This window comes from Ascaphus truei, chromosome 3 (genome assembly GCF_040206685.1).
Source record: "Ascaphus truei isolate aAscTru1 chromosome 3, aAscTru1.hap1, whole genome shotgun sequence".
NCBI lineage: Eukaryota > Metazoa > Chordata > Amphibia > Anura > Ascaphidae > Ascaphus > Ascaphus truei.
In genome coordinates this window covers 199,714,037-199,736,298 of record NC_134485.1, presented here as the reverse complement: position 1 = coordinate 199,736,298, position 22,262 = coordinate 199,714,037, and the positions used below count along the sequence as shown (strand labels likewise).

The 22,262-nt window shown below is 41.9% G+C and overlaps 1 protein-coding gene across 1 annotated transcript in view; it reads right to left on the bottom strand.

The window, feature by feature from the left end:
• LOC142489354 (S-adenosyl-L-methionine-dependent tRNA 4-demethylwyosine synthase TYW1-like) overlaps nucleotides 1-22,262 on the bottom strand; it is a 109,088-nt gene that overhangs the window by 6,504 nt on the left and 80,322 nt on the right. Inside the window, exons 9-11 of the mRNA XM_075589939.1 lie at nucleotides 15,611-15,663; nucleotides 14,650-14,768; nucleotides 8,847-8,956 (exon numbers count right to left, since the gene is read on the bottom strand). Coding sequence (XP_075446054.1) covers nucleotides 8,847-8,956; nucleotides 14,650-14,768; nucleotides 15,611-15,663 — 282 coding nt within the window. The remainder of the gene's footprint in view (nucleotides 1-8,846; nucleotides 8,957-14,649; nucleotides 14,769-15,610; nucleotides 15,664-22,262) is intronic.

Sequence of the window (22,262 nt, the reverse complement as noted above, 5' to 3'; positions counted from 1 at the left end):
TTACAGCCCATATGCAATGGTTGAACCACTAGGGTTAATGAATACCCTGTGACAGAGTAGGATCAATTCAGGTAATTTCCTACAAGGAGTACTACTTAGCAACCAATGAAGTGATATATATATATATATATATATATATATATATATATATATATATATATGTGTGTGTATATGTTCCTGCATGCATATGCAAACCGGTTGTCTGTGCCCGTTAGATGTAAGGCTGCGGCCACAGTACCTGCGCTGCATGCGCGTCAGCGAGGCTGGCGGCGCGGGCAGCCGATTCCCCTGGTCTGCAGGGAGCTGCAGACCAAAAGACAGGGGGGGGGGGGGGGCGTGACGGGGGCACGGCCGTGACGTCACCCGGCAGGTTCGCCCTCATTGGCTGAACCGCCGGGGGCGTGGCTTAGCGCTCCGTCGCAACTCCTGATCACAATTCTCTTGCGAGCAGGAGTCACTGTCGGCAGAGCGCAGCGCCCCCCCCCCCTCGCAGCAGGCCCGGTCCCATTGTGCAGCGGCTATTGTCCCTGCAGCGTCCCCAACAGCGGGCGCTGCAGTGGCCAGTGGGGACCTGGCCTAACTGCTGCACAGTCGCTTGAGATGGTGATAGGAAAATGCCTGTCGTGGAGTATGTAACTCAAACTACACTGGTTGCAGAAACACTAGAAATGCGGTTTGGCTTTGTGAATGCCTAAGCCCATATTCATGAATCGGTTAACCGCTGGTGTTCTGCACTCCAGTACTACCGGTGGGTGTATCCCCTAAATGAATTCTGATCACTATTGGAGCTGATAAGCCCTCTATACATCATGGCGTGGCTGTTAGTATGCCTGAGTCCATATTCATGAATGGACAAAACCGCGTGATAGCAGGGATACAGATATACTCAGTAATGTGTCCACTTACTGTGAGGACGAATGGACACCTAGTTCTCCTACTCGAGTGAGTGTTTGCACTCGCAGAGTCTAGTAGCTGATCGCAATGCGATACTGAATGCTGCCACGCTAATGCTGACAATGCGCGTGCACGTGATAGCCGACGCGCGCGTTTCGCGTGACAAACGCTTTCTCAAGGCAATAATGAGAGGGGGGGAGTCCCATAGAAGCAGTAAATTATTTATGCGGTGTAAAGTGTTGCTATTGGTTGGTTAACTCACTGGAGGCTGATAGAGGTGATGATCTGATTGGATCACACAGAGATCATCATAAGAACTTATTAACTTGCTCAGCCTTGAATAATATACTGTTGAAACTGGCACATCTATGCATAAGTATATTAGTAATAAATATTATACTATTGCAATTAGATGGTATGTTTGTAAGACCAATTCATATAATATTATATCTCAAAGTGCCTCAATAAAAAGCCCTGATGTTGAAGTATAGGGCTGCAGAGAAGGGAGATAGCTCCCTGCCATAATACAGTATAAGTGAGTAATATAAATATCTGTTAAAGTATGATGAACTAACTGTCCCACTATGAGTAATATCCTACTATAAGTAGTAGGGAGAGTTGATAAAGTAATCAACCCACTAGTGTGGATTCAGACTTCCATGGAGTGTGTGTGTGTGTGTGTATGTGTGTATATATATATATATATATATATATATATATATATATATATATATATATATATTTATATATGTATATATATATATATATATGGTAATTGGAGATTCAATTTTTGTAGTATAGCAGGATTACGTGCACGCTGATAAAAGGGTGATTAACAGGATGATTGGGTTGTGATGAAGAGCTAAACTAAATGGCAAATATACATACTATAATGAATAAAATAAAATTATGTAAAAAGTAGAGGACAAAAGAAGGAGTGTGCCCCCTCCTACGCCAACCTGTACCTTGGGAGGTGGGAATCTGAGATTGTCTTCACAGAAGAATTAAAACCCTATACATCAAACATAGACCTCTGGGTACGCTACATCGATGATGTGATGGTGTTGTGGAGGGGCTCAGCTGACAATTTGAGAACATTCATTAGCATTTTGAACACAAACCAGCTCAACTTACACCTCACACTTGAGCACAATCCAAGCACCATTGTGTTCCTCGATGTACGTATTTCCAGAGGTCCTGAAGACAATATTGAAACTACTATCTACAGAAAAACCACCGCCACCAATAGCTTACTCACAGCTACAAGCCACCACCCAAGGTCACTTGTAAGAGGGATCCCAATGGGCCAATTTCTCAGGCTAAAGAGAAATTGCAGTAGTGAGACTGAATTTGAAAAACAAGCTTTAACTATGGCTGACAGATTTTATGAAAGAGGTTACAGTAAGCGTGTGGTAAAACAAGCCTACAAAAGGGCAAAATATACAGCACGCAATACACTCTTGATTGACAAAAGACCAGTAACCAATGACAAAGTAGTATGGTTCATAGGGACATACAATAATCAATGGCAGCATGCCAGAGCCATACCGCAGAGACATTGGCATATACTAAAAGCCGACACTCACATCACAGAGTTTCTACATAATCATCCTTCTTTGGTCAGTAGAAGAGCCCAGAACATCAGAGACGTATTAGTTATTAGTCCACAGTCATTTCCGTGAAGTTACACCAAGGACCTGGCTCCCCCCTAAACCTCAGGGGTCCTTTAGTTGTGGCAGATGCAAGGCTTGCACCTATATGCCAACTACTACAGAGTTTACGAATTGGAATGGCTCCAAAACCTACCAAATTCGTAAATATATAAACTGTTTGAGCACAGACATTACAGGCATACCCCGCATTAACGTACGCAATGGGACCGGAGCATGTATGTAAAGCGAAAATGTACTTAAAGTGAAGCACTACCTTTTCCCACTTATCGATGCATGTACTGTACTGCAATCGTCATATACGTGCATAACTGATGTAAATAACACATGTGTAAAAGGCTCTATAGTCTCCCCGCTTGCGCACAGATTCGGTACAGGTAGGGAGCCGGTATTGCTGTTCAGGACGTGATGACAGGCGCATGCGTGAGCTGCCGTTTGCCTATTGGGCGATATGTACTTACTCGCAAGTGTACTTAAAGTGAGTGTCCTTAAACCGGGGGATGCCTGTATATACCAGGGTGTTTGCAACTGCGGCAAAATCTATGTGGGCAAGACCAGACGTCCCCTCAAACAGAGGGTTCTAGAGCACATTGGTTCGGTTAGAAACAAAACCGACAAACCATTAGCTAGACACATTAATAATTATCATAATGGAGATCTAACTACAATTAAGTTTGTCGGTATTGATCAACCCTCTATGGGTCAGAGACATGGTGACTGGGATACTGCCTTACTACAAAGAGAGGCCAAGTGGATTTACACTTTAAACACACTGTCACCGAATGGCCTAAATGAGGGGTTTTTGTTTAATATATATATATATATATATATATATACACACACATATACACACACACACAGTGTGTGGAAGTCTGAATCCACACTAGAGGGTTGATTACTTTATCAACTCTCCCCACTACTTATAGTATGATATTACTCATAGTGGGACAGTTAGTTCATCATACTTTAACAGATATACTGCACCGACACACTTTATTCGAGCAAATACCCAGTATGTACCTGGCAGATACCTGGAATGCGCCGCTCCTCACCTCTGACAAGCCCCGTTGCGTTTGCCTTCCCAGCCTGGGTTCATGCCTGGCTGACGGGCGGCTGATCTGTTAAATGATAATGATTAGGATTTAATAGGCTGCAATGCTTCGCGTGTCTACCAGATGGCATAAATTCATGAATTGTAATGCAGTATATATATATATACTGTGCAGTATTGCAGCCAGCGGGAATAAAATGCTTCAATCCCTGCCTGGAAAATACCTCAATGCACTCGGGCAGAAAACAGTCACAAACCTCAATACACCCGGGTATACCCGAATTCGTGGGACTAGCCGAGCTCGAATAAAGTGTGTCGCCAGTGTATACAGAAAAGGACTGCGCTTGGGTATGGTGTGACAGCAATAGTATAATAATAAATGATCAGAAAATGTATAAATGTATAAAAAACCTAAATGACAATAATAATATTTAACTGTGCAATCAATACGTTCACCAAATGCATATATAGTTATAAAAAGATGTGCTGTGGACCCAATAACAAACTTTTGTCACAAATCCTTTGAAGTCCAAATGAAGTCCAAAAAATGCAAGAAACAGAAAAGCACTGACAGGAAAAAGGCTGCTTCTTTAAAGGGCACAACGACCTCCCTCTCCACCTGCATAGAAAATAGAAGAAAAAAGCGCCCAATCCTAGTGCATTACTGTGCAAAAAATGGTTTAATTCCCAATAAAAGGCTCATAAAATGAACTCACAAACATAAAAGATAAAAAAGCATTGTATGAGTAATACTCATGCTCCAAAGGATCTGTAAGCGCTCGCTGCTGCTCTGCTACTCTGCTCCGTGACACCACCGCATCCAGTACAGCCCTCGTGTATCTCTGCCAGCAGGAACTCACGTCATCAGGCTCCTCACAGTATTCTTTCCCCGGGAACACACCTCCAGATAGTTTAGTTCCCACCTGTGCTGTGGATTCCTTCAGCGTTGATTTATGAGTTCTGCCTGACATTCTCCTGCTTGCCATCTCCGTGCACGGCGTGACGTCATCTGTTCGTTCCGCCGCAAACATTGTCCTCGGTGGGAACCTAAACTATCTGGAGGTGTGTTCCCGGGGAAAGAATACTGTGAGGAGCCTGATGACGTGAGTTCCTGCTGGCAGAGATACACGAGGGCTGTACTGGATGCGGTGGTGTCACGGAGCAGAGTAGCAGAGCAGCAGCGCTTACAGATCCTTTGGAGCATGAGTATTTCTCATACAATGCTTTTTTTATCTTTTATGTTTGTGAGTTCATTTTATGAGCCTTTTATTGGGAATTAAACCATTTTTTGCACAGTAATGCACTAGGATTGGGCGCTTTTTTCTTCTAATTTCTATACTTTAACAGATATTTATATTACTCACTTATACTGTATTATGGCAGGGAGCTATCCCCCTTCTCTGATGATCTCTGTGTGATCCAATCAGATCATCACATCTATCAGCCTCCAGTGAGTTAACCAACCAATGGCAACACTTTACACCGCATAAATAATTTACTGCTTCTATGGGACTCCCCCCCTCTCATTATTGCCTTGAGAAAGCGTTTCTCACGCGCGCATCGGCTATCACGTGCACGCGCATTGTCAGCATTAGCGTGGCAGCATTCAGTATCGCATTGCGATCAGCTACTAGACTCTGCGAGTGCAAACACTCACTCGAGTAGGAGAACTAGGTGTCCATTCGTCCTCACAGTAAGTGGACACATTACAGTACTGAGTATATCTGTATCCCTGCTATCATGCGGTTTTGTCCATTCATGAATATGGACTCGGGCATACTAACACCCACGCCGTGATGTATAGAGGGCTTATCAGCTCCAATAGTGATCAGAATTCATTTAGGGGATACACCCACCGGTAGTACTGGAGTGCAGAACACCAGCGGTTAACCCATTCATGAATATGGGCTTAGGCATTCACAAAGCCAAACCGCATTTCTAGTGTTTCTGCAACCAGTGTAGTTTGAGTTACATACTCCACGACAGGCATTTTCCTATCATCATCTCAAGCTACCGTGCAGCAGTTACATCTAACGGGCACAGACAACCGGTTTGCATATGCATGCAGGAACATATATATATATATATATATATATATAAATATATATCACTTCATAGGTTGCTAAGTAGTACTCCTTGTAGGAAATTACCTGAATTGATCCTACTCTGTCACAGGGTATTCATTAACCCTAGTGGTTCAACCATTGCATATGGGCTGTTACATTATTTACTCAGTGATTGTATACCCCTTACTGTTGAAGCAACACCTTTATATCTTAGGTTAACTGTATACCAGTACCTTCATTCGAAACATTGATTTAATTCCACTCAATTATCTCTGGGTTTCAGTCATGATTTTCACATTCCAAGCGCAACATCCTTGTCAAAGAGAGAAGGCAAGAGTAAAAAAATCATAGTCAAAATTCAATCCATTACAGGCTTCTGCAACCAACTGAAAGCACCCAGTCAATAATATGCCACTCATTAGTTACACTAATGTAGGCCTTCCTGGCCAGTACTAATCTTTTGAACAGCCCGGTTCAACCCTCAGGGAGGAGAACAAACCACTGAAAGACCGATCCCAGAGCTGATAACGATTACGTCGCAGCAAGGAAAATATTGCTGATTATACTTTACCTCTTCCTCTGTCATTTCATCATGAGCTCTACAAAGATATAGGTGTGGGGTTATGAAATGAACACTGAGAACAAGGATGTTTCTTTTGACATGTGAAGGTAAAAATGTATCGAAAAGTGTTGAACCGAAACATTAATTCAATAATCCTAGCACTTTTTTTTTTTTAAACCTGACTGAATCAGGAAATTTGCTTAGAATTTAAGGTACTTTAGAGACTATCACTAAAATGCCTTCCGTGTTAACCCCTTTGGAAGCAGGAAAGGCCGCAACACCCATCCGGCAAAGAGTGGTCACATGATCGTAGAGGCCCTGAACCCGAAAATGGAAGTTGCAGCTGAAGGACTCATTAGAACGGTGTTCTCTTTCATTCAGAAAGTTTAAATTCATACACTGTATGCGATTTTAGGGCCAGATGATGTTAATAATAACCCTACAGCATAAGCATTTTGTTCACTTTAACCCTAAGAGACCAATTTACTTTGTCGAAAATCCCTGTGAGCAGAAGTTAATGTTTGTATTACAATGTTAGATGATACTGTATGCGAGATGCTTCGTATAGCTGGTAATGTAACGTGACAAGTAAAACTACTGTAATCCAGCCTGAGCAGGATTACAATACATTTAACAGCTTTTGTAAAATGGTCCCAACATCATATATAAAGCTATTTATATAGTTTAATCTGTGAAAAACATGGGTTGCCATTTACCGCATTTAAAACAATGTTTTAATCATTATTAGCCAGTGTTTAATAATAATAAATTAAAAAAAAGATTACCTACACAATGCTGTGGAGGCGCAGTGATTAGTGAAATTACCTTATGGTTGTAAAGTTTTATTAATCAATAAATCATAGACGTACATTATTTTGTATGCAAGGAACAAAAGACAAAAAGACCCAGTGCTACGGGAGAGCTTATAATTATACTGTGAATCCAGGAGTGTGAATCCAAAGAGACTCGCTGAGCACGTGGGCACCGACTCCTATTTGTGCTGTCTCTATAGAGCGGCTGATCTCTGCTTCTTGGAAAAATATATTGGTATGAGGTTTCAAAATCAGGCCTGGCTTAGCCTGTGTCTGGTAAGCAAGTTGTATGATCGTCCTTGTATTTCACTAAAAGGCCGTTTGATATAATAAGCATTTGAAAGCTTTGTAGGGTCAATAAAAATGTTTCCAGTTTTTGGAGACATGCTTGGCCAATCCTCATTGTATTCCAAGCAAACAGATAACAGTATACGGAGAGCTTTACAGAGCGAGACACTTTCCGGAGGCAGTTATCTTTATCTTCCCATAACATACACTGTACAGTTAATGCTCTACTGTTCTCCAAATCATATCTGTGTGGGTGTATTAGAAATAAGACAAACAGCACCACCTAAATGGATAATAATGCCCAATAGGGCTAATATAGATAAGGTGTTCACACTGTTTGATTGCTCTGTTATCTGTATGCTTACATTGCACAGTATTTCACTTTTACTCACATCTTTATGAGTAAAAGATACTACTTTGAAGTATTTCTGACTTATTTATTTGTGAGTATGTGGTTGTCATTTGTTTCAACTTATCTGTGTGGAGTTTACACTCAAAATTTAGAAGGCACCGCTCCCTCCTAATGCTCTTAATATGCAGTCTCTCTCAGTCATGTCTTCAGCATAGAACTTATGCTCTCTTGGAGGGGGTTATTCGTTAAAGTTAAAATTGGGCAGTACTGCTCAAAAAGTCCAGTGCAAATTGCGGTTCCCATAAGGTACTGTAGAGTCTTGTTGGCACAATCTTACTTTAATGAATGACCCCCTGAGGCAGTGGTGACACACAACCAACCAGGAAGTATCTCAGAGACTGGAATAAACAGAGGGGGGGGGGGGGGGGGGGAATTATTATTCTTTTTTTTAGACAGATCTACCTTTATAAACAAATAAACAATTGTCCCAAAAATACACTTTTACCCCATCGCTTTATTTTAGTTTTTTGGGATGTGTAGTGGGTATTTTATTAGAAATTGAACAATAAGCTTGACTTGGGTCCTTAAACATACACCATGCAGAGTCTGTGACGCTGCATCAATCAGACGCTTATTACACATGGTAAAGAGGAATAGCACATGTTTAATGATGCAGTAACTTTGATTTACTTGAATGGAAGTGAACAGATTGTTCACTGCGCTTCATGCTGTATGCGGAAAAAGATATTTAGTGCTTCCCGGCTGACATTGCTAGCAGTGGAGCCTTCACCACATTGCTTTTTACTGTTGGAAAAGAAAGAGTAGAGCTAGAGAACACCAAGACATAACTCACTTTCTCTTGATAATCTCAAGTATGAACTCCAGCAGATTTTCAGCCACATATATTAATTTGACGAATTCCACTCCTCGAAAATAAAACTTCAATATACCCCTTGCAGGTTCTCTCACTGTTAGAAGTAGACATTTCTTGTGGCTAGCTATTGAAGAAACATCACTAACATTTCAGATTGTGATTTTGCCACGGCTGTGCTCAGAAAGTTACCATTCAAGCAACAGGATAAGAAAATTCACCCCGTTTTCTGCTACTGCGAATCTATTCCATGAGATTAAGTCATACGTGGGCATCATACCTTTAAATTGCTTGATCATGTTTTGGTGGTTTTCAATGGCTCCTTCCAAGATCATCTCAGGCTGGTCCATTTTCCATCTCCATTCAGTTCCCACGGGATTTGTATGATGCCTAAAGTAGAAACATGAGCGGTTACCTTTTGTTAAGTGTGAATAGATTACTAAACAGAACGCCTTCACTTTTACCAATTAAAAGATAATATAATCTGACATTAGAAAAAAAATACATTAGCATGTAATGTGACACTCACAAACAATAATAATCATGGTTAATATATTTTCTTATAGATCCCTTGATTATAAACTCTATGGCGCAAGGAAAACGCTATCTTCTTGTAGTTGCCGAAAGCAAAGGATGATGTAAAGAGCCAGGGGCCATGAGGGTCTGAAGCTGGGACTCAGGTGAACACGTTTTAATCGCAGTGATGTTATCAGAGCCATTCCTCCTGCTGCTGTAAAACCATGGAACAAATTAAATATAGATACCAAAATGTTACGGTAGCAACCAGAATGCCAACGCAAAGTTTATTATTAACATAACTTAATGAGTACGGTTTCATACCTTCACAGTGCATAATAAAAATGTCTGTAATTCCTGCAATATACCTGATGAAGGCATCCATACAATTATAAAGTGCTTTTCTGCTGTTCATGTAACAAAAATTGCTAGTTAAAAAAAAGGAAAAAAAAGTTATTTATAATGCTCATCACCCTGAAGCTATACAATAATTTTTAGAAGAAATGAATATAATTATATTTGATGTCACCAGCTTGTAGTTGCCTTAAAGTATTCCAATGGAGAAGAATCTCAAGTCTAAATATTAAACAAATGTCATAAGCTGCAACTACTAACATCCCAGCACTTTATCAAGGCCCCTGTTGAATAGGCTGTAGAGCCGAGGTGGGCAACACTGTCGCCAATCGCGCAAATCGGCCATGAAAGTGTGGCGAATTTGAGTTTGCCAGCTCCCACAGTAAAATAAACTTTTTCCTGATGGCGTGTGCTGGTTTCCACTTTCTGAATGAGTCACTGACGCAACACAGCCATCCAATACTCCCCTCTGCCTTCAGTTGGAGTCTAGACCCGACCTTGAACTGTTATTTTTTTATGGGAGCTAACATTTGTAGTGATGCAAGTAAACGAAAAGCATGGTGCGGCGATTTTCACTTCTCATTAGCCACACCTGTGGCTACATTGAAAAATAGGTTGCCCACCTCTGCTGTAGAGCAATCTTCCTTATCCTTAAGAGCGGTCAACGCCATTAAAATTAATGGGATCAATATTCTCTCCAGCACATGCAAAACTATTTCACAACGTAATGAATAGGGACCAAAAGACGGATCCTTAAAATTCCCAATTACGTTGAGTGGACATTAAAGAGGCAATCCATGCATGGTTTTTTTTAATACAGGATTAAAAAGTGGGTCTCCGGAACCGAGCCCCATTAATTTCAGCTCTGGGGAACCCCTGCTTCCGGAAGTACTTACCTCCATAGTGGGTACCAGTAGCCACTCCAGGGTTCACATTATGGCTGATTTTCAATGCTCCCACACCCTGTGGGCCAATTGGAAACTGTGATGTCACCCAGAATGGTTTCCAATTGGCCAATGTGACGCGGGTAACAAATATTACAGGTATACAAATTAGCACTATTTACCAATTATATAATTTTTGATATCCCTTCCCAACCTTTTCTATGATTTGGCCTATTTTATCTTCTGGATAGGAAGAATACACCTGTCAAAGTGAACCTCCTGCCCAGATTACTCTACTTATTTCAAACTCTGAATGTATACAGAAAAAACCCCGGTGGCGCTCTAACACTCTTCAATGACAATACACACAAGTAATAGTGGTAATCAAATGAGTGACTGTGATTGGTATAAATGTAAACCCAGTGAAAGATATAGATGTAAAAAAAGCCTCTACTCAACCCTCCTTATACACTGCTTCACAGGTCTAATAAGAACAGCAGAGAAGGACGCGGACGTGGATGCACCAGACACAGTGAGAGCTACAGGTGAGACTGCAGCGCACCCGGCTCTCGGGACAACTCTAAACGCCTGATTAATCAAAAGAAACTGAAGGGGGGGGGGGAGAAGAGAAGGATGGGGCCCATCCTCATCCCGGTCATTCAGTTCCAATTGTCATCATCGCTACTCAGGGACAATATCTTTAACGCAGTGGCTAGCTGTTCCATATGCCCAATTGTTAAAGAAACGCATATAAAGTAATGCTACACTGGTACAAAACCCCAATAAGCTATACGTAAGTATGTCCCAGGCTACATCCCCTCTGTCCAAAAGGTTGTGGAGAAAAGGCCACGTTTCTCCATATGTGGTGGTCCTGCCCCAAGATCTCCGAAATTATGGTATCAGGTTCATAATTGGACCCAGGGAATACTGAATGTAGATATACCAATTGATCCATGGTCATTCCTCTTAAAATCAACCCCTCTAGGGGCTCTCGAGAGCAGGAAAAAAATTGCTATCACAAATAGTCACGTCTATGAAATGCAAAATTGCTGAAGTATGGATACCTCCTTCCAGGGTTTAAGTTAACTCCACCCAACTTTTTAAGTAGCAAGGTTTTTTTCATGTTCTTGTGCAGTACAGATCCATTGTGGCCATTTTCCCTCCAGCAGAGGTAAATGAGATTTTGCCTAGGTAGGGTTAGGACCTGCTTACTGGTCATGCCTTGATGGCTTGCAGGCTTATAACGCTTTGGCCACAGTGTTTAACTAAATTATCCTTATTCAAGAGAATATATGTATTTCACTGTGTATTTTTGTCACATTGGATGTAGCGTTGGGCTTTTCTGTCTTTTGCAGTATGATACAACACAAAATCCCGACCTTGCCAACCATAAGGGCCAAAGTGTGCTTTCAATCCCAAATGGAGAAGCTGACCAGCCTTCTCAGCAAAACCTGCAAGAAAACCTGGAACCCATGGCTCGCCTTCGCAGATAATCCTCGCCTAAACTTAGATACAATGATCTTATAGTTCCCCTCCACAAGCCCACGGACTGCACTAGAAAGTTTCAGTTGTAGATTGAGGTTCCCTTCAAACTAGACGCCGTTGTAGTAGCGGATAAAAACTACAACCCATAATCACTAGATATATAATTTCTCCTGTATCTCATGTAATTGTTGCTTGATGGAACATGACAAATGTGTAAAAATGTTGTCCTGGTACCCCTCTCCCCTCAAATGTATGTAATGATGTTGTGGAAATTTTCAATAAAATACAAGTTAAACAAAAAGGAAAGAAAAAAATGTCTTGGATGCTCCTTTAGCACCCATGAGAAAACAGTGATAATAAAAGTAAAAATTGCATAGGACATTAACTTTAGGAGAAGCTAATGCTACGTTAGCCCAAGTACTGCAGCAATCTTAGATACAGAAGAGGTATATATATATATATATATATATATATATATATATATATATATATATATATATATATATATATATATATATATTTATATATATACACACACACACACACATCTCTTCCATTTCAATGACCCTTTAGAATATAGAATAACTTGGTGTCTTTTAGCAAGCTAGTTATGCTTTAATGCAGCTAATACAAGGTGATAGTATTAAATATGGAATCCAAAGTTTATCATTTCTGGAAGACCGTTATTGAATATTTTCAGTAACATGTAATTTAACAAAAAGGATAAGAGCATAAACTAAATCTGCCAGCACCAATTCATTTTAGACATGATCAGTCATTAAATCCAGGGTTCTATGGATCACAAGTTCAAAACCATTGCAATAGAGTTTAAAAAAAATAAAGGGTGCAGAAGGTTTGTTGATCACACAATGCAACAAAGCTGCACTGTACACGTGCAAAGTCTACAGAAATATCCTATTTAAAATCAGCTTGTTTTAGCTAATCACAGTTAATGTGATTATTAAAAACAAATGATGTGTCATTACCGACTTAAACAAAAAACTGCATTTATAATGAGATTTCGGTTCAATATCCATGCTTTTGACTAACTTGTATTGTTCGGAGTATGCCGCACTAAGCAATGAAATGTTGATGAAAGATGAGGCCTGAGCACAAAGAGGCATTCTTCAAACTGCTTCAGCCATCCCTCTGCTAATCAATGTGTCCTACAAATGAACTATTGGTGTTCTTATCAGATTTCCTCTATGTCGCATGGCAAACCACCAGCATTATCATGAGTTGTGAGTGTTATTCCAGAGCATCTAGTAAACCAGCAGAAACATAAGTGCCTCAGCAAGTGTTAGATTCAGCAGCTCCCTCTCATAGCTTGTTACCAGGAATATGCCCTGCAGCGGCTGTCAGACGTGCCGGCTACTAACTGGCATTCCATTACTTACACTGTACAGGGCCATAGCTTCTCATATCAATATACAGCAAATAAAAATACCAATTGTGAGCACAGTTACAGGTCTCAAACAGTTCTACAACCCTGCTTTTCCCCATAATCGCTTCGCATATAATGCAGCCAGGGATTCTGGGTAATAATAACAAAATGTATGTCATATAGCGCTTTTCTACCAATGGGACTCAAAGAGCTTCACAATTACAATGCAGTACGCAGCACACAGACTTTTTACAGACACCGCGTGTGTGCTCATTTACAGACTGTATGATCAATTTAATTCCCAAAAGGAGGGGGAGAGAGTGTTTCCCAATTCCCAAAAGTGAGCAGACAGCAAAGTAGAATGATCAGTATTAGCTCATTATACTTTCTAATTAACGCAGCCTCTAGGGATGTTCCCCCCCCCCCCCCCCCCCCAAAAAAAAACCTCTGCATTTATTCACTTAGAACCGGTTTTAAGGATTGGGAGATAGTATGGTAACAATTTTTTCAGAATCCAGTGCTTGCCTCAACCTTTTTTTACAAGGCTGCTTCTCCTGGGTGCTCCATAAAGTTGAAAGAGTGCAATGGTCACAATTTCAGCGGCTACTGTAATAAGATTTCACTACAATCTCAAAATTCCCTAACAAGAGGATACAGTGCTTGTAAACATGATCTCCTATCAGGGTCTGTGCTTGAGAAGCCACATTTGATGACCGTACTCAGTAGGTCTGTTTCGCTTCCTGTTGCATGTTTGTATACGTTTTATTGCTTAGTAGCAGTTTGCACAAAGTCAAATATGTTGGTTTTAATGCAAATCTGAGCATTTGTTTGATCCTCTAAAACATGTTGGAACATGCAACGTGTCTTTCATTCAGTCAGAACCCAGTCGGGTGCAGCCAGCTCTGTACTTTCAGAATATAGAAAGCCAATTTGGGAATACACAAGTGGTTTTCAGAAAACTCCAGTACCTGGCACAAGCAGAATGATACACATCGCATATATGATTCCTGTTACTGCTGCCAAATTATGAAGGTAAGAAAACAGGGCTTTGGTCCTTTCAATTTGTGCACCAGGACAAAGGTAGGTTTTTTTTGTTAATCATTTATTCGTACTGTCTTGAATTAAGTGTATGGGTGACTTTCTTCACTTTAATTACCTACATTGCCGTTCAGGAACACTGAACTGCACTGCGAGCCCAATTTACCAGCTTTCAAGTCGGAAACTTCTCAAGAGGAAGGTTTAATGTATAAACTGCTTACTTGCATGTTCAGATTTGGAAATGTGGCAAGATAGGTGAATCCTCCTTGCAAGCATCTACTGTACATGAAGATCTATTTCTCGGTTTAGTTTAAGTCTCAGCAGAACAACAATTACTTTCTACCAGTCACATAATGAAGCATATGATTTTGCGTAACCTATTGCCAGCTTGTTGCCCTTCCCCCAAGAATCTAAATCCATACCTCCAGCAGAAGACGCATTTGTTTGCACAAGCCAGGCTTGGTGTGGTTTCCATACAGCGATGGCTTTCGATGCCATAGAACGAATGCTTGTAGCAGCCTCCTCTTCCTCGCAGCATGGACTAAAAGAAACAAAAGAAAAATCAAGGAAGCAGAAACAGGAGCGAACACGCGAGGTACCTTTTCCAAATCTCCGAGCGGATACAAGAATAAAAACAGTTCACATGTAAAATTAAGGTTAAACTGAACAAAAACTTTTTTTAAAAGTTAAAAGCCATCAATCTATCCATATACAAAACAGGTTACCAGAAACAAATGTGTTTAAACAAACATGTGGTTTTTAATTCAGTATTGGTACACAAACCATACGAGACAAAGATTCCTAGCAAGTGCATCGTCCGTTCTTCTGCACACTGCTGCAGTTATGGATATGTTCTGTTTAGTAACATTTACGTTAAGGTGAATTACACAGGGGAGATCGCAGACTACACTGATGTTCAGAGAAAGAGGAACATGCACTGCAAAGGAGAATTAGGACTGTCTACCGAAGATCTATCAAGGGGAAAGCAAAGACAAACACTTCTTTGTTATATTCCTGCACCAGTCATTGCAGTATGTTGGTAACTAATAGTGGAGGTGGAAATAGCCACTAAAATGTGACATGTGCAATTTTTCTTAGACATGGAATTACAGTAGATGCAATAAATAAGTTTGGACAGAGTGTTCCCTAAGCTAAGGTGCAGAAGCAGTTACATGTCATCGCAACTATTGGACTAAGTGGCGATACCAAGCTTCAATACCAGCTACAACGAAAATTTTAAAAAAAGTTTAAATTTCACACACACACACACACACACACACACACACACACACACACACACACACACACACACACACACACACACACACACACACACACACACACACACACACACAATTTAATATTTACAAACAAAAAGCATACCTTGGTCCACCTGCAAAGCTTAACACCTGAATGGCTTCCTATAAGTCTGTAACCTGAAAGTAATAGTAGTAGAAGAAATAGAACAAAATTGAAATCCGACTAATAAATCACTTTCTAAGCACATTTAAACTGGCATGCAAGGTCAATCAATTACCATGACACTTTAATCTCTTACTTTGAATTAAATCTGCAAACTCCTTGAATTTATAACTGATACAATTCAGTGCGATTATTTTAATGTGACAGTGACTATCACATAAAACCAGCATGGAATATGGAAGAAAAAAAAAGACATGAACCAGATTTTTGTCAAATAGAAGCATAAACTGTTAGCCGCTGTGGTACTGAAATAATGATTTACTAATAAAGCAGGAAACCATCAAGTATATCACCTTAAAGCAACAGTCCAAGTTGCCGCCCCGCCCCTCCCCCCCTTTAATAAGCGCATCAATACAATCCACACAATAAGTAATTAGCCAAGTTGCTGATCGATCGGCAAAGATTCGGCTCGGGGTTTCACTAAATGTAGTCAGTGCAGCAGAAGAGGACCAAAGATGCAAAGTTCTGTGGGGAAGATCCTGTGACCAGGCAGTCACTAGATATAATTGGTGCACTGCTAGAGAGAGGGCAGGGCTCAAAAAGGGGAGTGCCAGAGCCTGTCTCAGAAGAGGAAGGGGATGTGTCTTTGTAAATGGCTGTAGCCCATTTCCATAAATGTGCTTCAAGGGGCCCTAGTTACAAAGTTGTGGTGCCGGATGACTTATGGAGCAGCACTGCTCTGCTTATTAAATATGGCTCATAGTGATTATGTATTGTGAGCAATTGCGTGATGTGTACATATAGCTCTATAAATATAGCAAAGATATGTCGAGTATAATTTAGGCAAAAACATACAACGCCTGTCAAGGGGGACTGGTGTGCAATCTTTATGAAGCCCCGGTATCCCTCAGGGGATTGTCACATTCTGCAGCTTAGCCAATAGGGCAGCTGCAATTAGATAGATAGGAGTATAGCAGCGTCAGAGGCTGCAGTTTACATGTTGCTAGGCAACCAGTGAAGCTGTGAGATGATGACAGTTAAGACGGTGTTTGAAGAGTGTCAGTTGAAGCTGGGAGCTGGGTAAGTGAGGCTGCAGGGGAGCAGTAGCCCCTTGCACTAGGCTAGTCACCCCCATAGGCCCCAGATAACTATTATCATTTCCCCAGCTTGTGGTTACTTCAGGGACAGGCCTTAAGTAATGAGATCTGCCCCTTTAGCTGTTTGATTAGCCCAATGAAAAACTCATCGGCAGGCAGCCTGATCACGTGGTCTGGGCTCAGAACTTCTCTACGGAGGACTTAACTTATCTTCACGGAGGACCCCGCCACGCAGTGACTGTGGCCCGCGGGCTGGAGACGGACCAGCCCCAAGGTATAGACGGTACGGTGTATGGTGATATTATCCACGCCGGAATTCACCCCACGCGTAGGCGGAACGCACGTCGGATCAAATTCTGTTATCTTGCTGTACCCGGGTGCCGGAGCCCCGGGCAGGTACCTATAGTAGTGCACTAACACTCCACGGGATAGCGCTAACTCCAACACATTGGGTGGGCTTGGACATAAGGAACATCAGGGAATTGGTGCCCAGCACCCATGTACTTTGGGGGACACCTATGTTGATGTGTGAGGTGGTGAACTTCTATACTGCTGCGGCCGAGTTTATTCGAGCATTTGCCCGTTCTCGGCCGCAGCAGTAGCCTAGCGCGCGCCGGAGGGTGACGGGCGCGCGCCGAAGCAGCGGAAGAGCGCCCTCCGATCGGGGCGCTCTCCCTCCCGCTGCCGGGTCCCCCGGAACCCCCTGCCGCCGTCCCCCACATCGCGGGACACCAGGGCTCCCTCGGGGAGACCTGGACGCGCGTGCAGGGGGCGCAGGCTCCCGATGACGCGTGACCGCGCGTCACCGCCGAGGGGCGGCCACTAGCAAGCCGGGAAATCTCCCGGCTTGCGGATCTGGCCGATGAGCAATAAAGTGTGTCGGTAGTGTACGTATGGTTATATGCATATTACTGTGTGGTACAGAGTACTGAGTTTATTAGTCATAGTAAAACGGTTGCTAGCATATAGTGTGTGCGTGCATTATTATTATTATTGTTCCTGTAAGACGACCATCCCACCCTGTTGGGAACTCTTACAGGTGGAGGCGCTGTATCCGAATAATCATGTAACCCCAGGCTCCCAGCGGCAGAGGTTCAGGCCTTCTGTGAGCCTATCAGGTAACGCACCACACACGGTAACACAAGTGTATTTCCACATATGGTCCCCATCTGCGATGGGGGGGGGGGGGAACTGTGTTACATTTATATGCAGAATCTGCACTGCAATGATAATGCCAGAAGGTATTCAGTATTTTAATAAATCTGGCACACCAAAGGTTAATTTGAATTACCAGTCACAGCTTAAAAATACAGGCTTATAACACTTTAGCCACAGAGTTTAACTAAATGACCCTTACCTAAGCGACGATATACAGTTAAGTATTTAACTACAACTCAACCCCGTTATAACGCGATCCGTTACAACGCGAATCCGCTAATAACGCGATGCAAGCGTGGCTCCCAATTTTCGGATTTATGAATACTTTACAACCCGATTATTGGTATATTCAATACTTTATTGTACAATGCATACAATTGTACATTATTTCTTACGCGATCCGCTTATAACGCGATGTGATTCTTTGGACCCCAAGCACAGCGTTATAAGGGGGTTGAGCTGTATATATTTTGTGTCATATAGGATATAGTCTTGGAAATGTTGGTCTTTTGTTGTATACATTTGGTCACAGCCAATAGCACTCCTTTCCACACACACACACACACACACACACACACACACACACACACACACACACACACACAATGTGGTGTGTGTTGGTGTTAGTGCTTGCAGGGATTGTGTATGTTTGTAAATTGCCAACTGGTAATAGTTGTTTGGAAATTAGTGACCCCTCCTCTCTGGGTTTATGCTCACTCCTCCCCACTTTAAGTGGTCGGATTTTTTATGCACCTGTGAAAGACTGGTCTATTGAGCCATTTCTCTCTCCATTGTAGGGATAAATGAGAAGTTTCACAGTTCGTGATAGGACCTGCAGAGTGGTCGTACCGTGACATGGCTGCAGGCTTATACCGCAAGAGTTTAACTAAATGACCCTTGCGAGAAAGCATAAAACAGTTAAGTCTTTAACTATATATTTTTTGTCATACAGTGTATTGGATATAGCATTGGGAATTTCTGTCTTTTGTTAAAAATACATGTATTGTTTTTATGGCAGGTCAAACCACTGACCATGCCTAGTTGTATGGGTTTGTCCAGAAGTGAGGTTATCCGAGTTCAAAGACTATTTCGGAAATCTGGCGTCACAAAACTTCTCCGACAGTAGAAATAAACTAAAACCTTTTTTTTTGTAATGTTTTTTAAAAGAGATTCCTGGAGGGGGTCTGGGAATACCAGAGGATGTGGCCAGCAAAGTATTCCAGAATAGTGTAGGTTTACACAAAATATAGATATCCAGGATCCAACAACGATTCACGAGCATTACAGATATTTCTTTGTAACATTTGTGATCATACGAATTGAATGAGGCTAAACGATCCACAGTTGTGAGTATACAAAGGACAGACATCCATTTGTCACTTAAACTTAGTAGTAAGCCGGTCACAAAATAGTCTACAGGCATACCCCGGTTTAAGGACATAGCGCCCAATAGGCAAACGGCAGCTCACGCATGCGCCTGTCAGCACGTCCTGAACAGCAATACCGGCTCCCTACCTGTACCGAAACTCTCTCGAACATATTGATATGAATCATGTTACTCTAGGAGCTACAGGGATAAAGATATTGGACATTTTGTATATTAAGGCATTTTTATCTTAATATATAAAATCGAATGGTTAGTGAGGTTAGTGCTATCTGCGGTGAATCTCATTGGTCCGTGACTGTCATTGCCCAAGAGGTACGCCCGGTGAATCTCATTGGTCCAAGAGGTACGCCCCACTGTGACATCACCTCCTTCACTCTCACACACTTGCAGTCACACCACACGGCCAGAACCTCTGACGACTCCTTGGTAAGTTGACATGTCACACTCTCACCCCCCACACTCACACACAACCCCCCACACTCTCACCCCCCACACTCACACACAACCCCCCACACTCACACCCCCCACACTCACACACAACCCCCCACACTCTCACCCCCCACACTCACACACAACCCCCCACACTCACACCCCCCACACTCACTCGCCCCCCACACTCACACACAACCCTGTACACAGTCACCCCCTCACACTCACACACACTCAGTGTCACTCACCCCCCACACTCACACACAACCCCCCACACTCACACACAACCCTGTACACACAGTCACCCCCTCACACTCAGTGTCACTGAACACTGTACACACACTCACTGTCACACACACACTGTCACCCCACACACACTCAGTGTCACTCACCCCCCACACTGACACACAAATCACCCCCTCACACTCAGTGTCACTTAACACTGTACACACACTCACTGTCACACACACACTGTCACCCCTGTGCACACACACACACATCTTACACATTACACACATTTACAATTCTCCCTCCGCAACGACAATCGCCCATTACCTTCATTCTCCCTCCGCAACGAACCGCTCATATTACAGCGGACCTTACACCGCCCGCTCTCTGCCCACCTCATATATGGGCGCCTCTCCCTCCGCAACGACAATCCTCTAAACCGCACATCTGTCACACACACACTGTCACCCCTGTGCACACACACACACACACATCTTACACACATCTTACACATTACACACATTTACAATTCTCCCTCCGCAACGACAATCGCCCATTACCTTCATTCTCCCTCCGCAACGAACCGCTCATATTACAGCGGACCTTACACCGCCCGCTCTCTGCCCACCTCATATATGGGCGCCTCTCCCTCCGCAACGACAATCCTCTAAACCGCACATATTACAGCGGCCCATTACCCTTACTAAACTGCCGCCCATTACCTTCATTCTCCCTCCGCCACGAACCGCTCATATTACAGCGCCCGTTACACCGCCCGCTCTCTGCCCACCTCATATATGCCCGCCGCCGCGCACATTACACCGCCCGCACGCGTCCATTAACTCGCGCGCACATTACACCGGCCTGTGCAAATACCCCTATAAACCGCCACCCACAACGCACTCTTTCTACATTTTTACTAATGCCCCACAAACTCTGGTACTAATTCAAATGTATTTCTCTTTCTACAATGCCGTGCACCTACGCAGTGTAAATTCTATTTGTAAAATGGCCGACACACTTAACATTCTACATCATTCACACATCAACTACATTAATTTACCAAACTTTTGCCTTTACAACTACTAAATACAAAGATTTGCCTCTACAAACACATGGACGCCGCTCACCGCCTACTCTTTATCAACTTCAATTTCTTCTCCAACTACTCACTTACAATTACAATAAATTTCTATCACTACAATGCCGTACGTTTGGCGTGCACCTACGCAGTGTCAATTACATTTCTAAAATGGCCGACACACTAATTTTCTTTTCCTATTATCCATTTATACCATCTTTTCATTTATTTTCTCTTTATTTCATAGCCGCTATAATACATTTTCTTTACACTTTGCTAATGTATTTTTTTTTATCCATTCTTATAATTTAGTCCTTTATTTATTTTTTTCCATAGCCGCTATATCATTATTTATTCCTTTCTTTATTTTTTTGCATAGCCGCTATATCATACTTTCACTTTTACTCAACTTTCCTTCATTCACACATCGCCACACATATTACATTAATACATTCAACATCATTCACACATCAACTACATACATTTAAATCTTCCAATGCCCTCCGCACGCCAAACTCTGGATGCGCTCCGCAGAAACTTTTTTTTTTCAACATTTTTTTTTTTCTGCCAAAATGTAAAACTTTATTAACACAAATTTATACAAACATTTTACATCTACCAATGACCTCCGAACGGCGCTCCGAATTTCTACAATGGCGTGCACCTACGCAGTGTCAATTCAATTTATAAAATGGCCGACACACTACATTTCTTTTACTATTATCCATTTATATTATATTTTGTTTTATTTTCTTTCTTTCATAGCCGCTATAATACTTTTTATTTACATTACCCCCGCTTTGCTATTTTTTTTTTTATCCATTCTTATAATTTCTTCCTTGCCGCTATATCATACTTTCATTTTTAATCAACTTTGATTCATTCACACATCACCACACATATTACATTCATACATTCAACATTATTCACACTTCAACTACATACATTTCAATCTTCCAATGCCCTCCGCACGCCAATCTCTGGATGCGCTCCGCACACACCACTTTCACCAACAACTCATTTCAAAATCACTTTTTTTTTTTTTTTTTTTTTTTTTCTGACAACATTTTTAACTTTATTAACAAACATTTGTACAAACATTTGACATCTAACAATGCCCTCCGAACGCCAATCTCTGGATGCTCTACGCTCGCAAACTTTTATTTTAAAATATTCTTTTTATTTGTACCAACATTTTTTTCTTTATTAAATGCTCTTTTTAACTACTTTTAA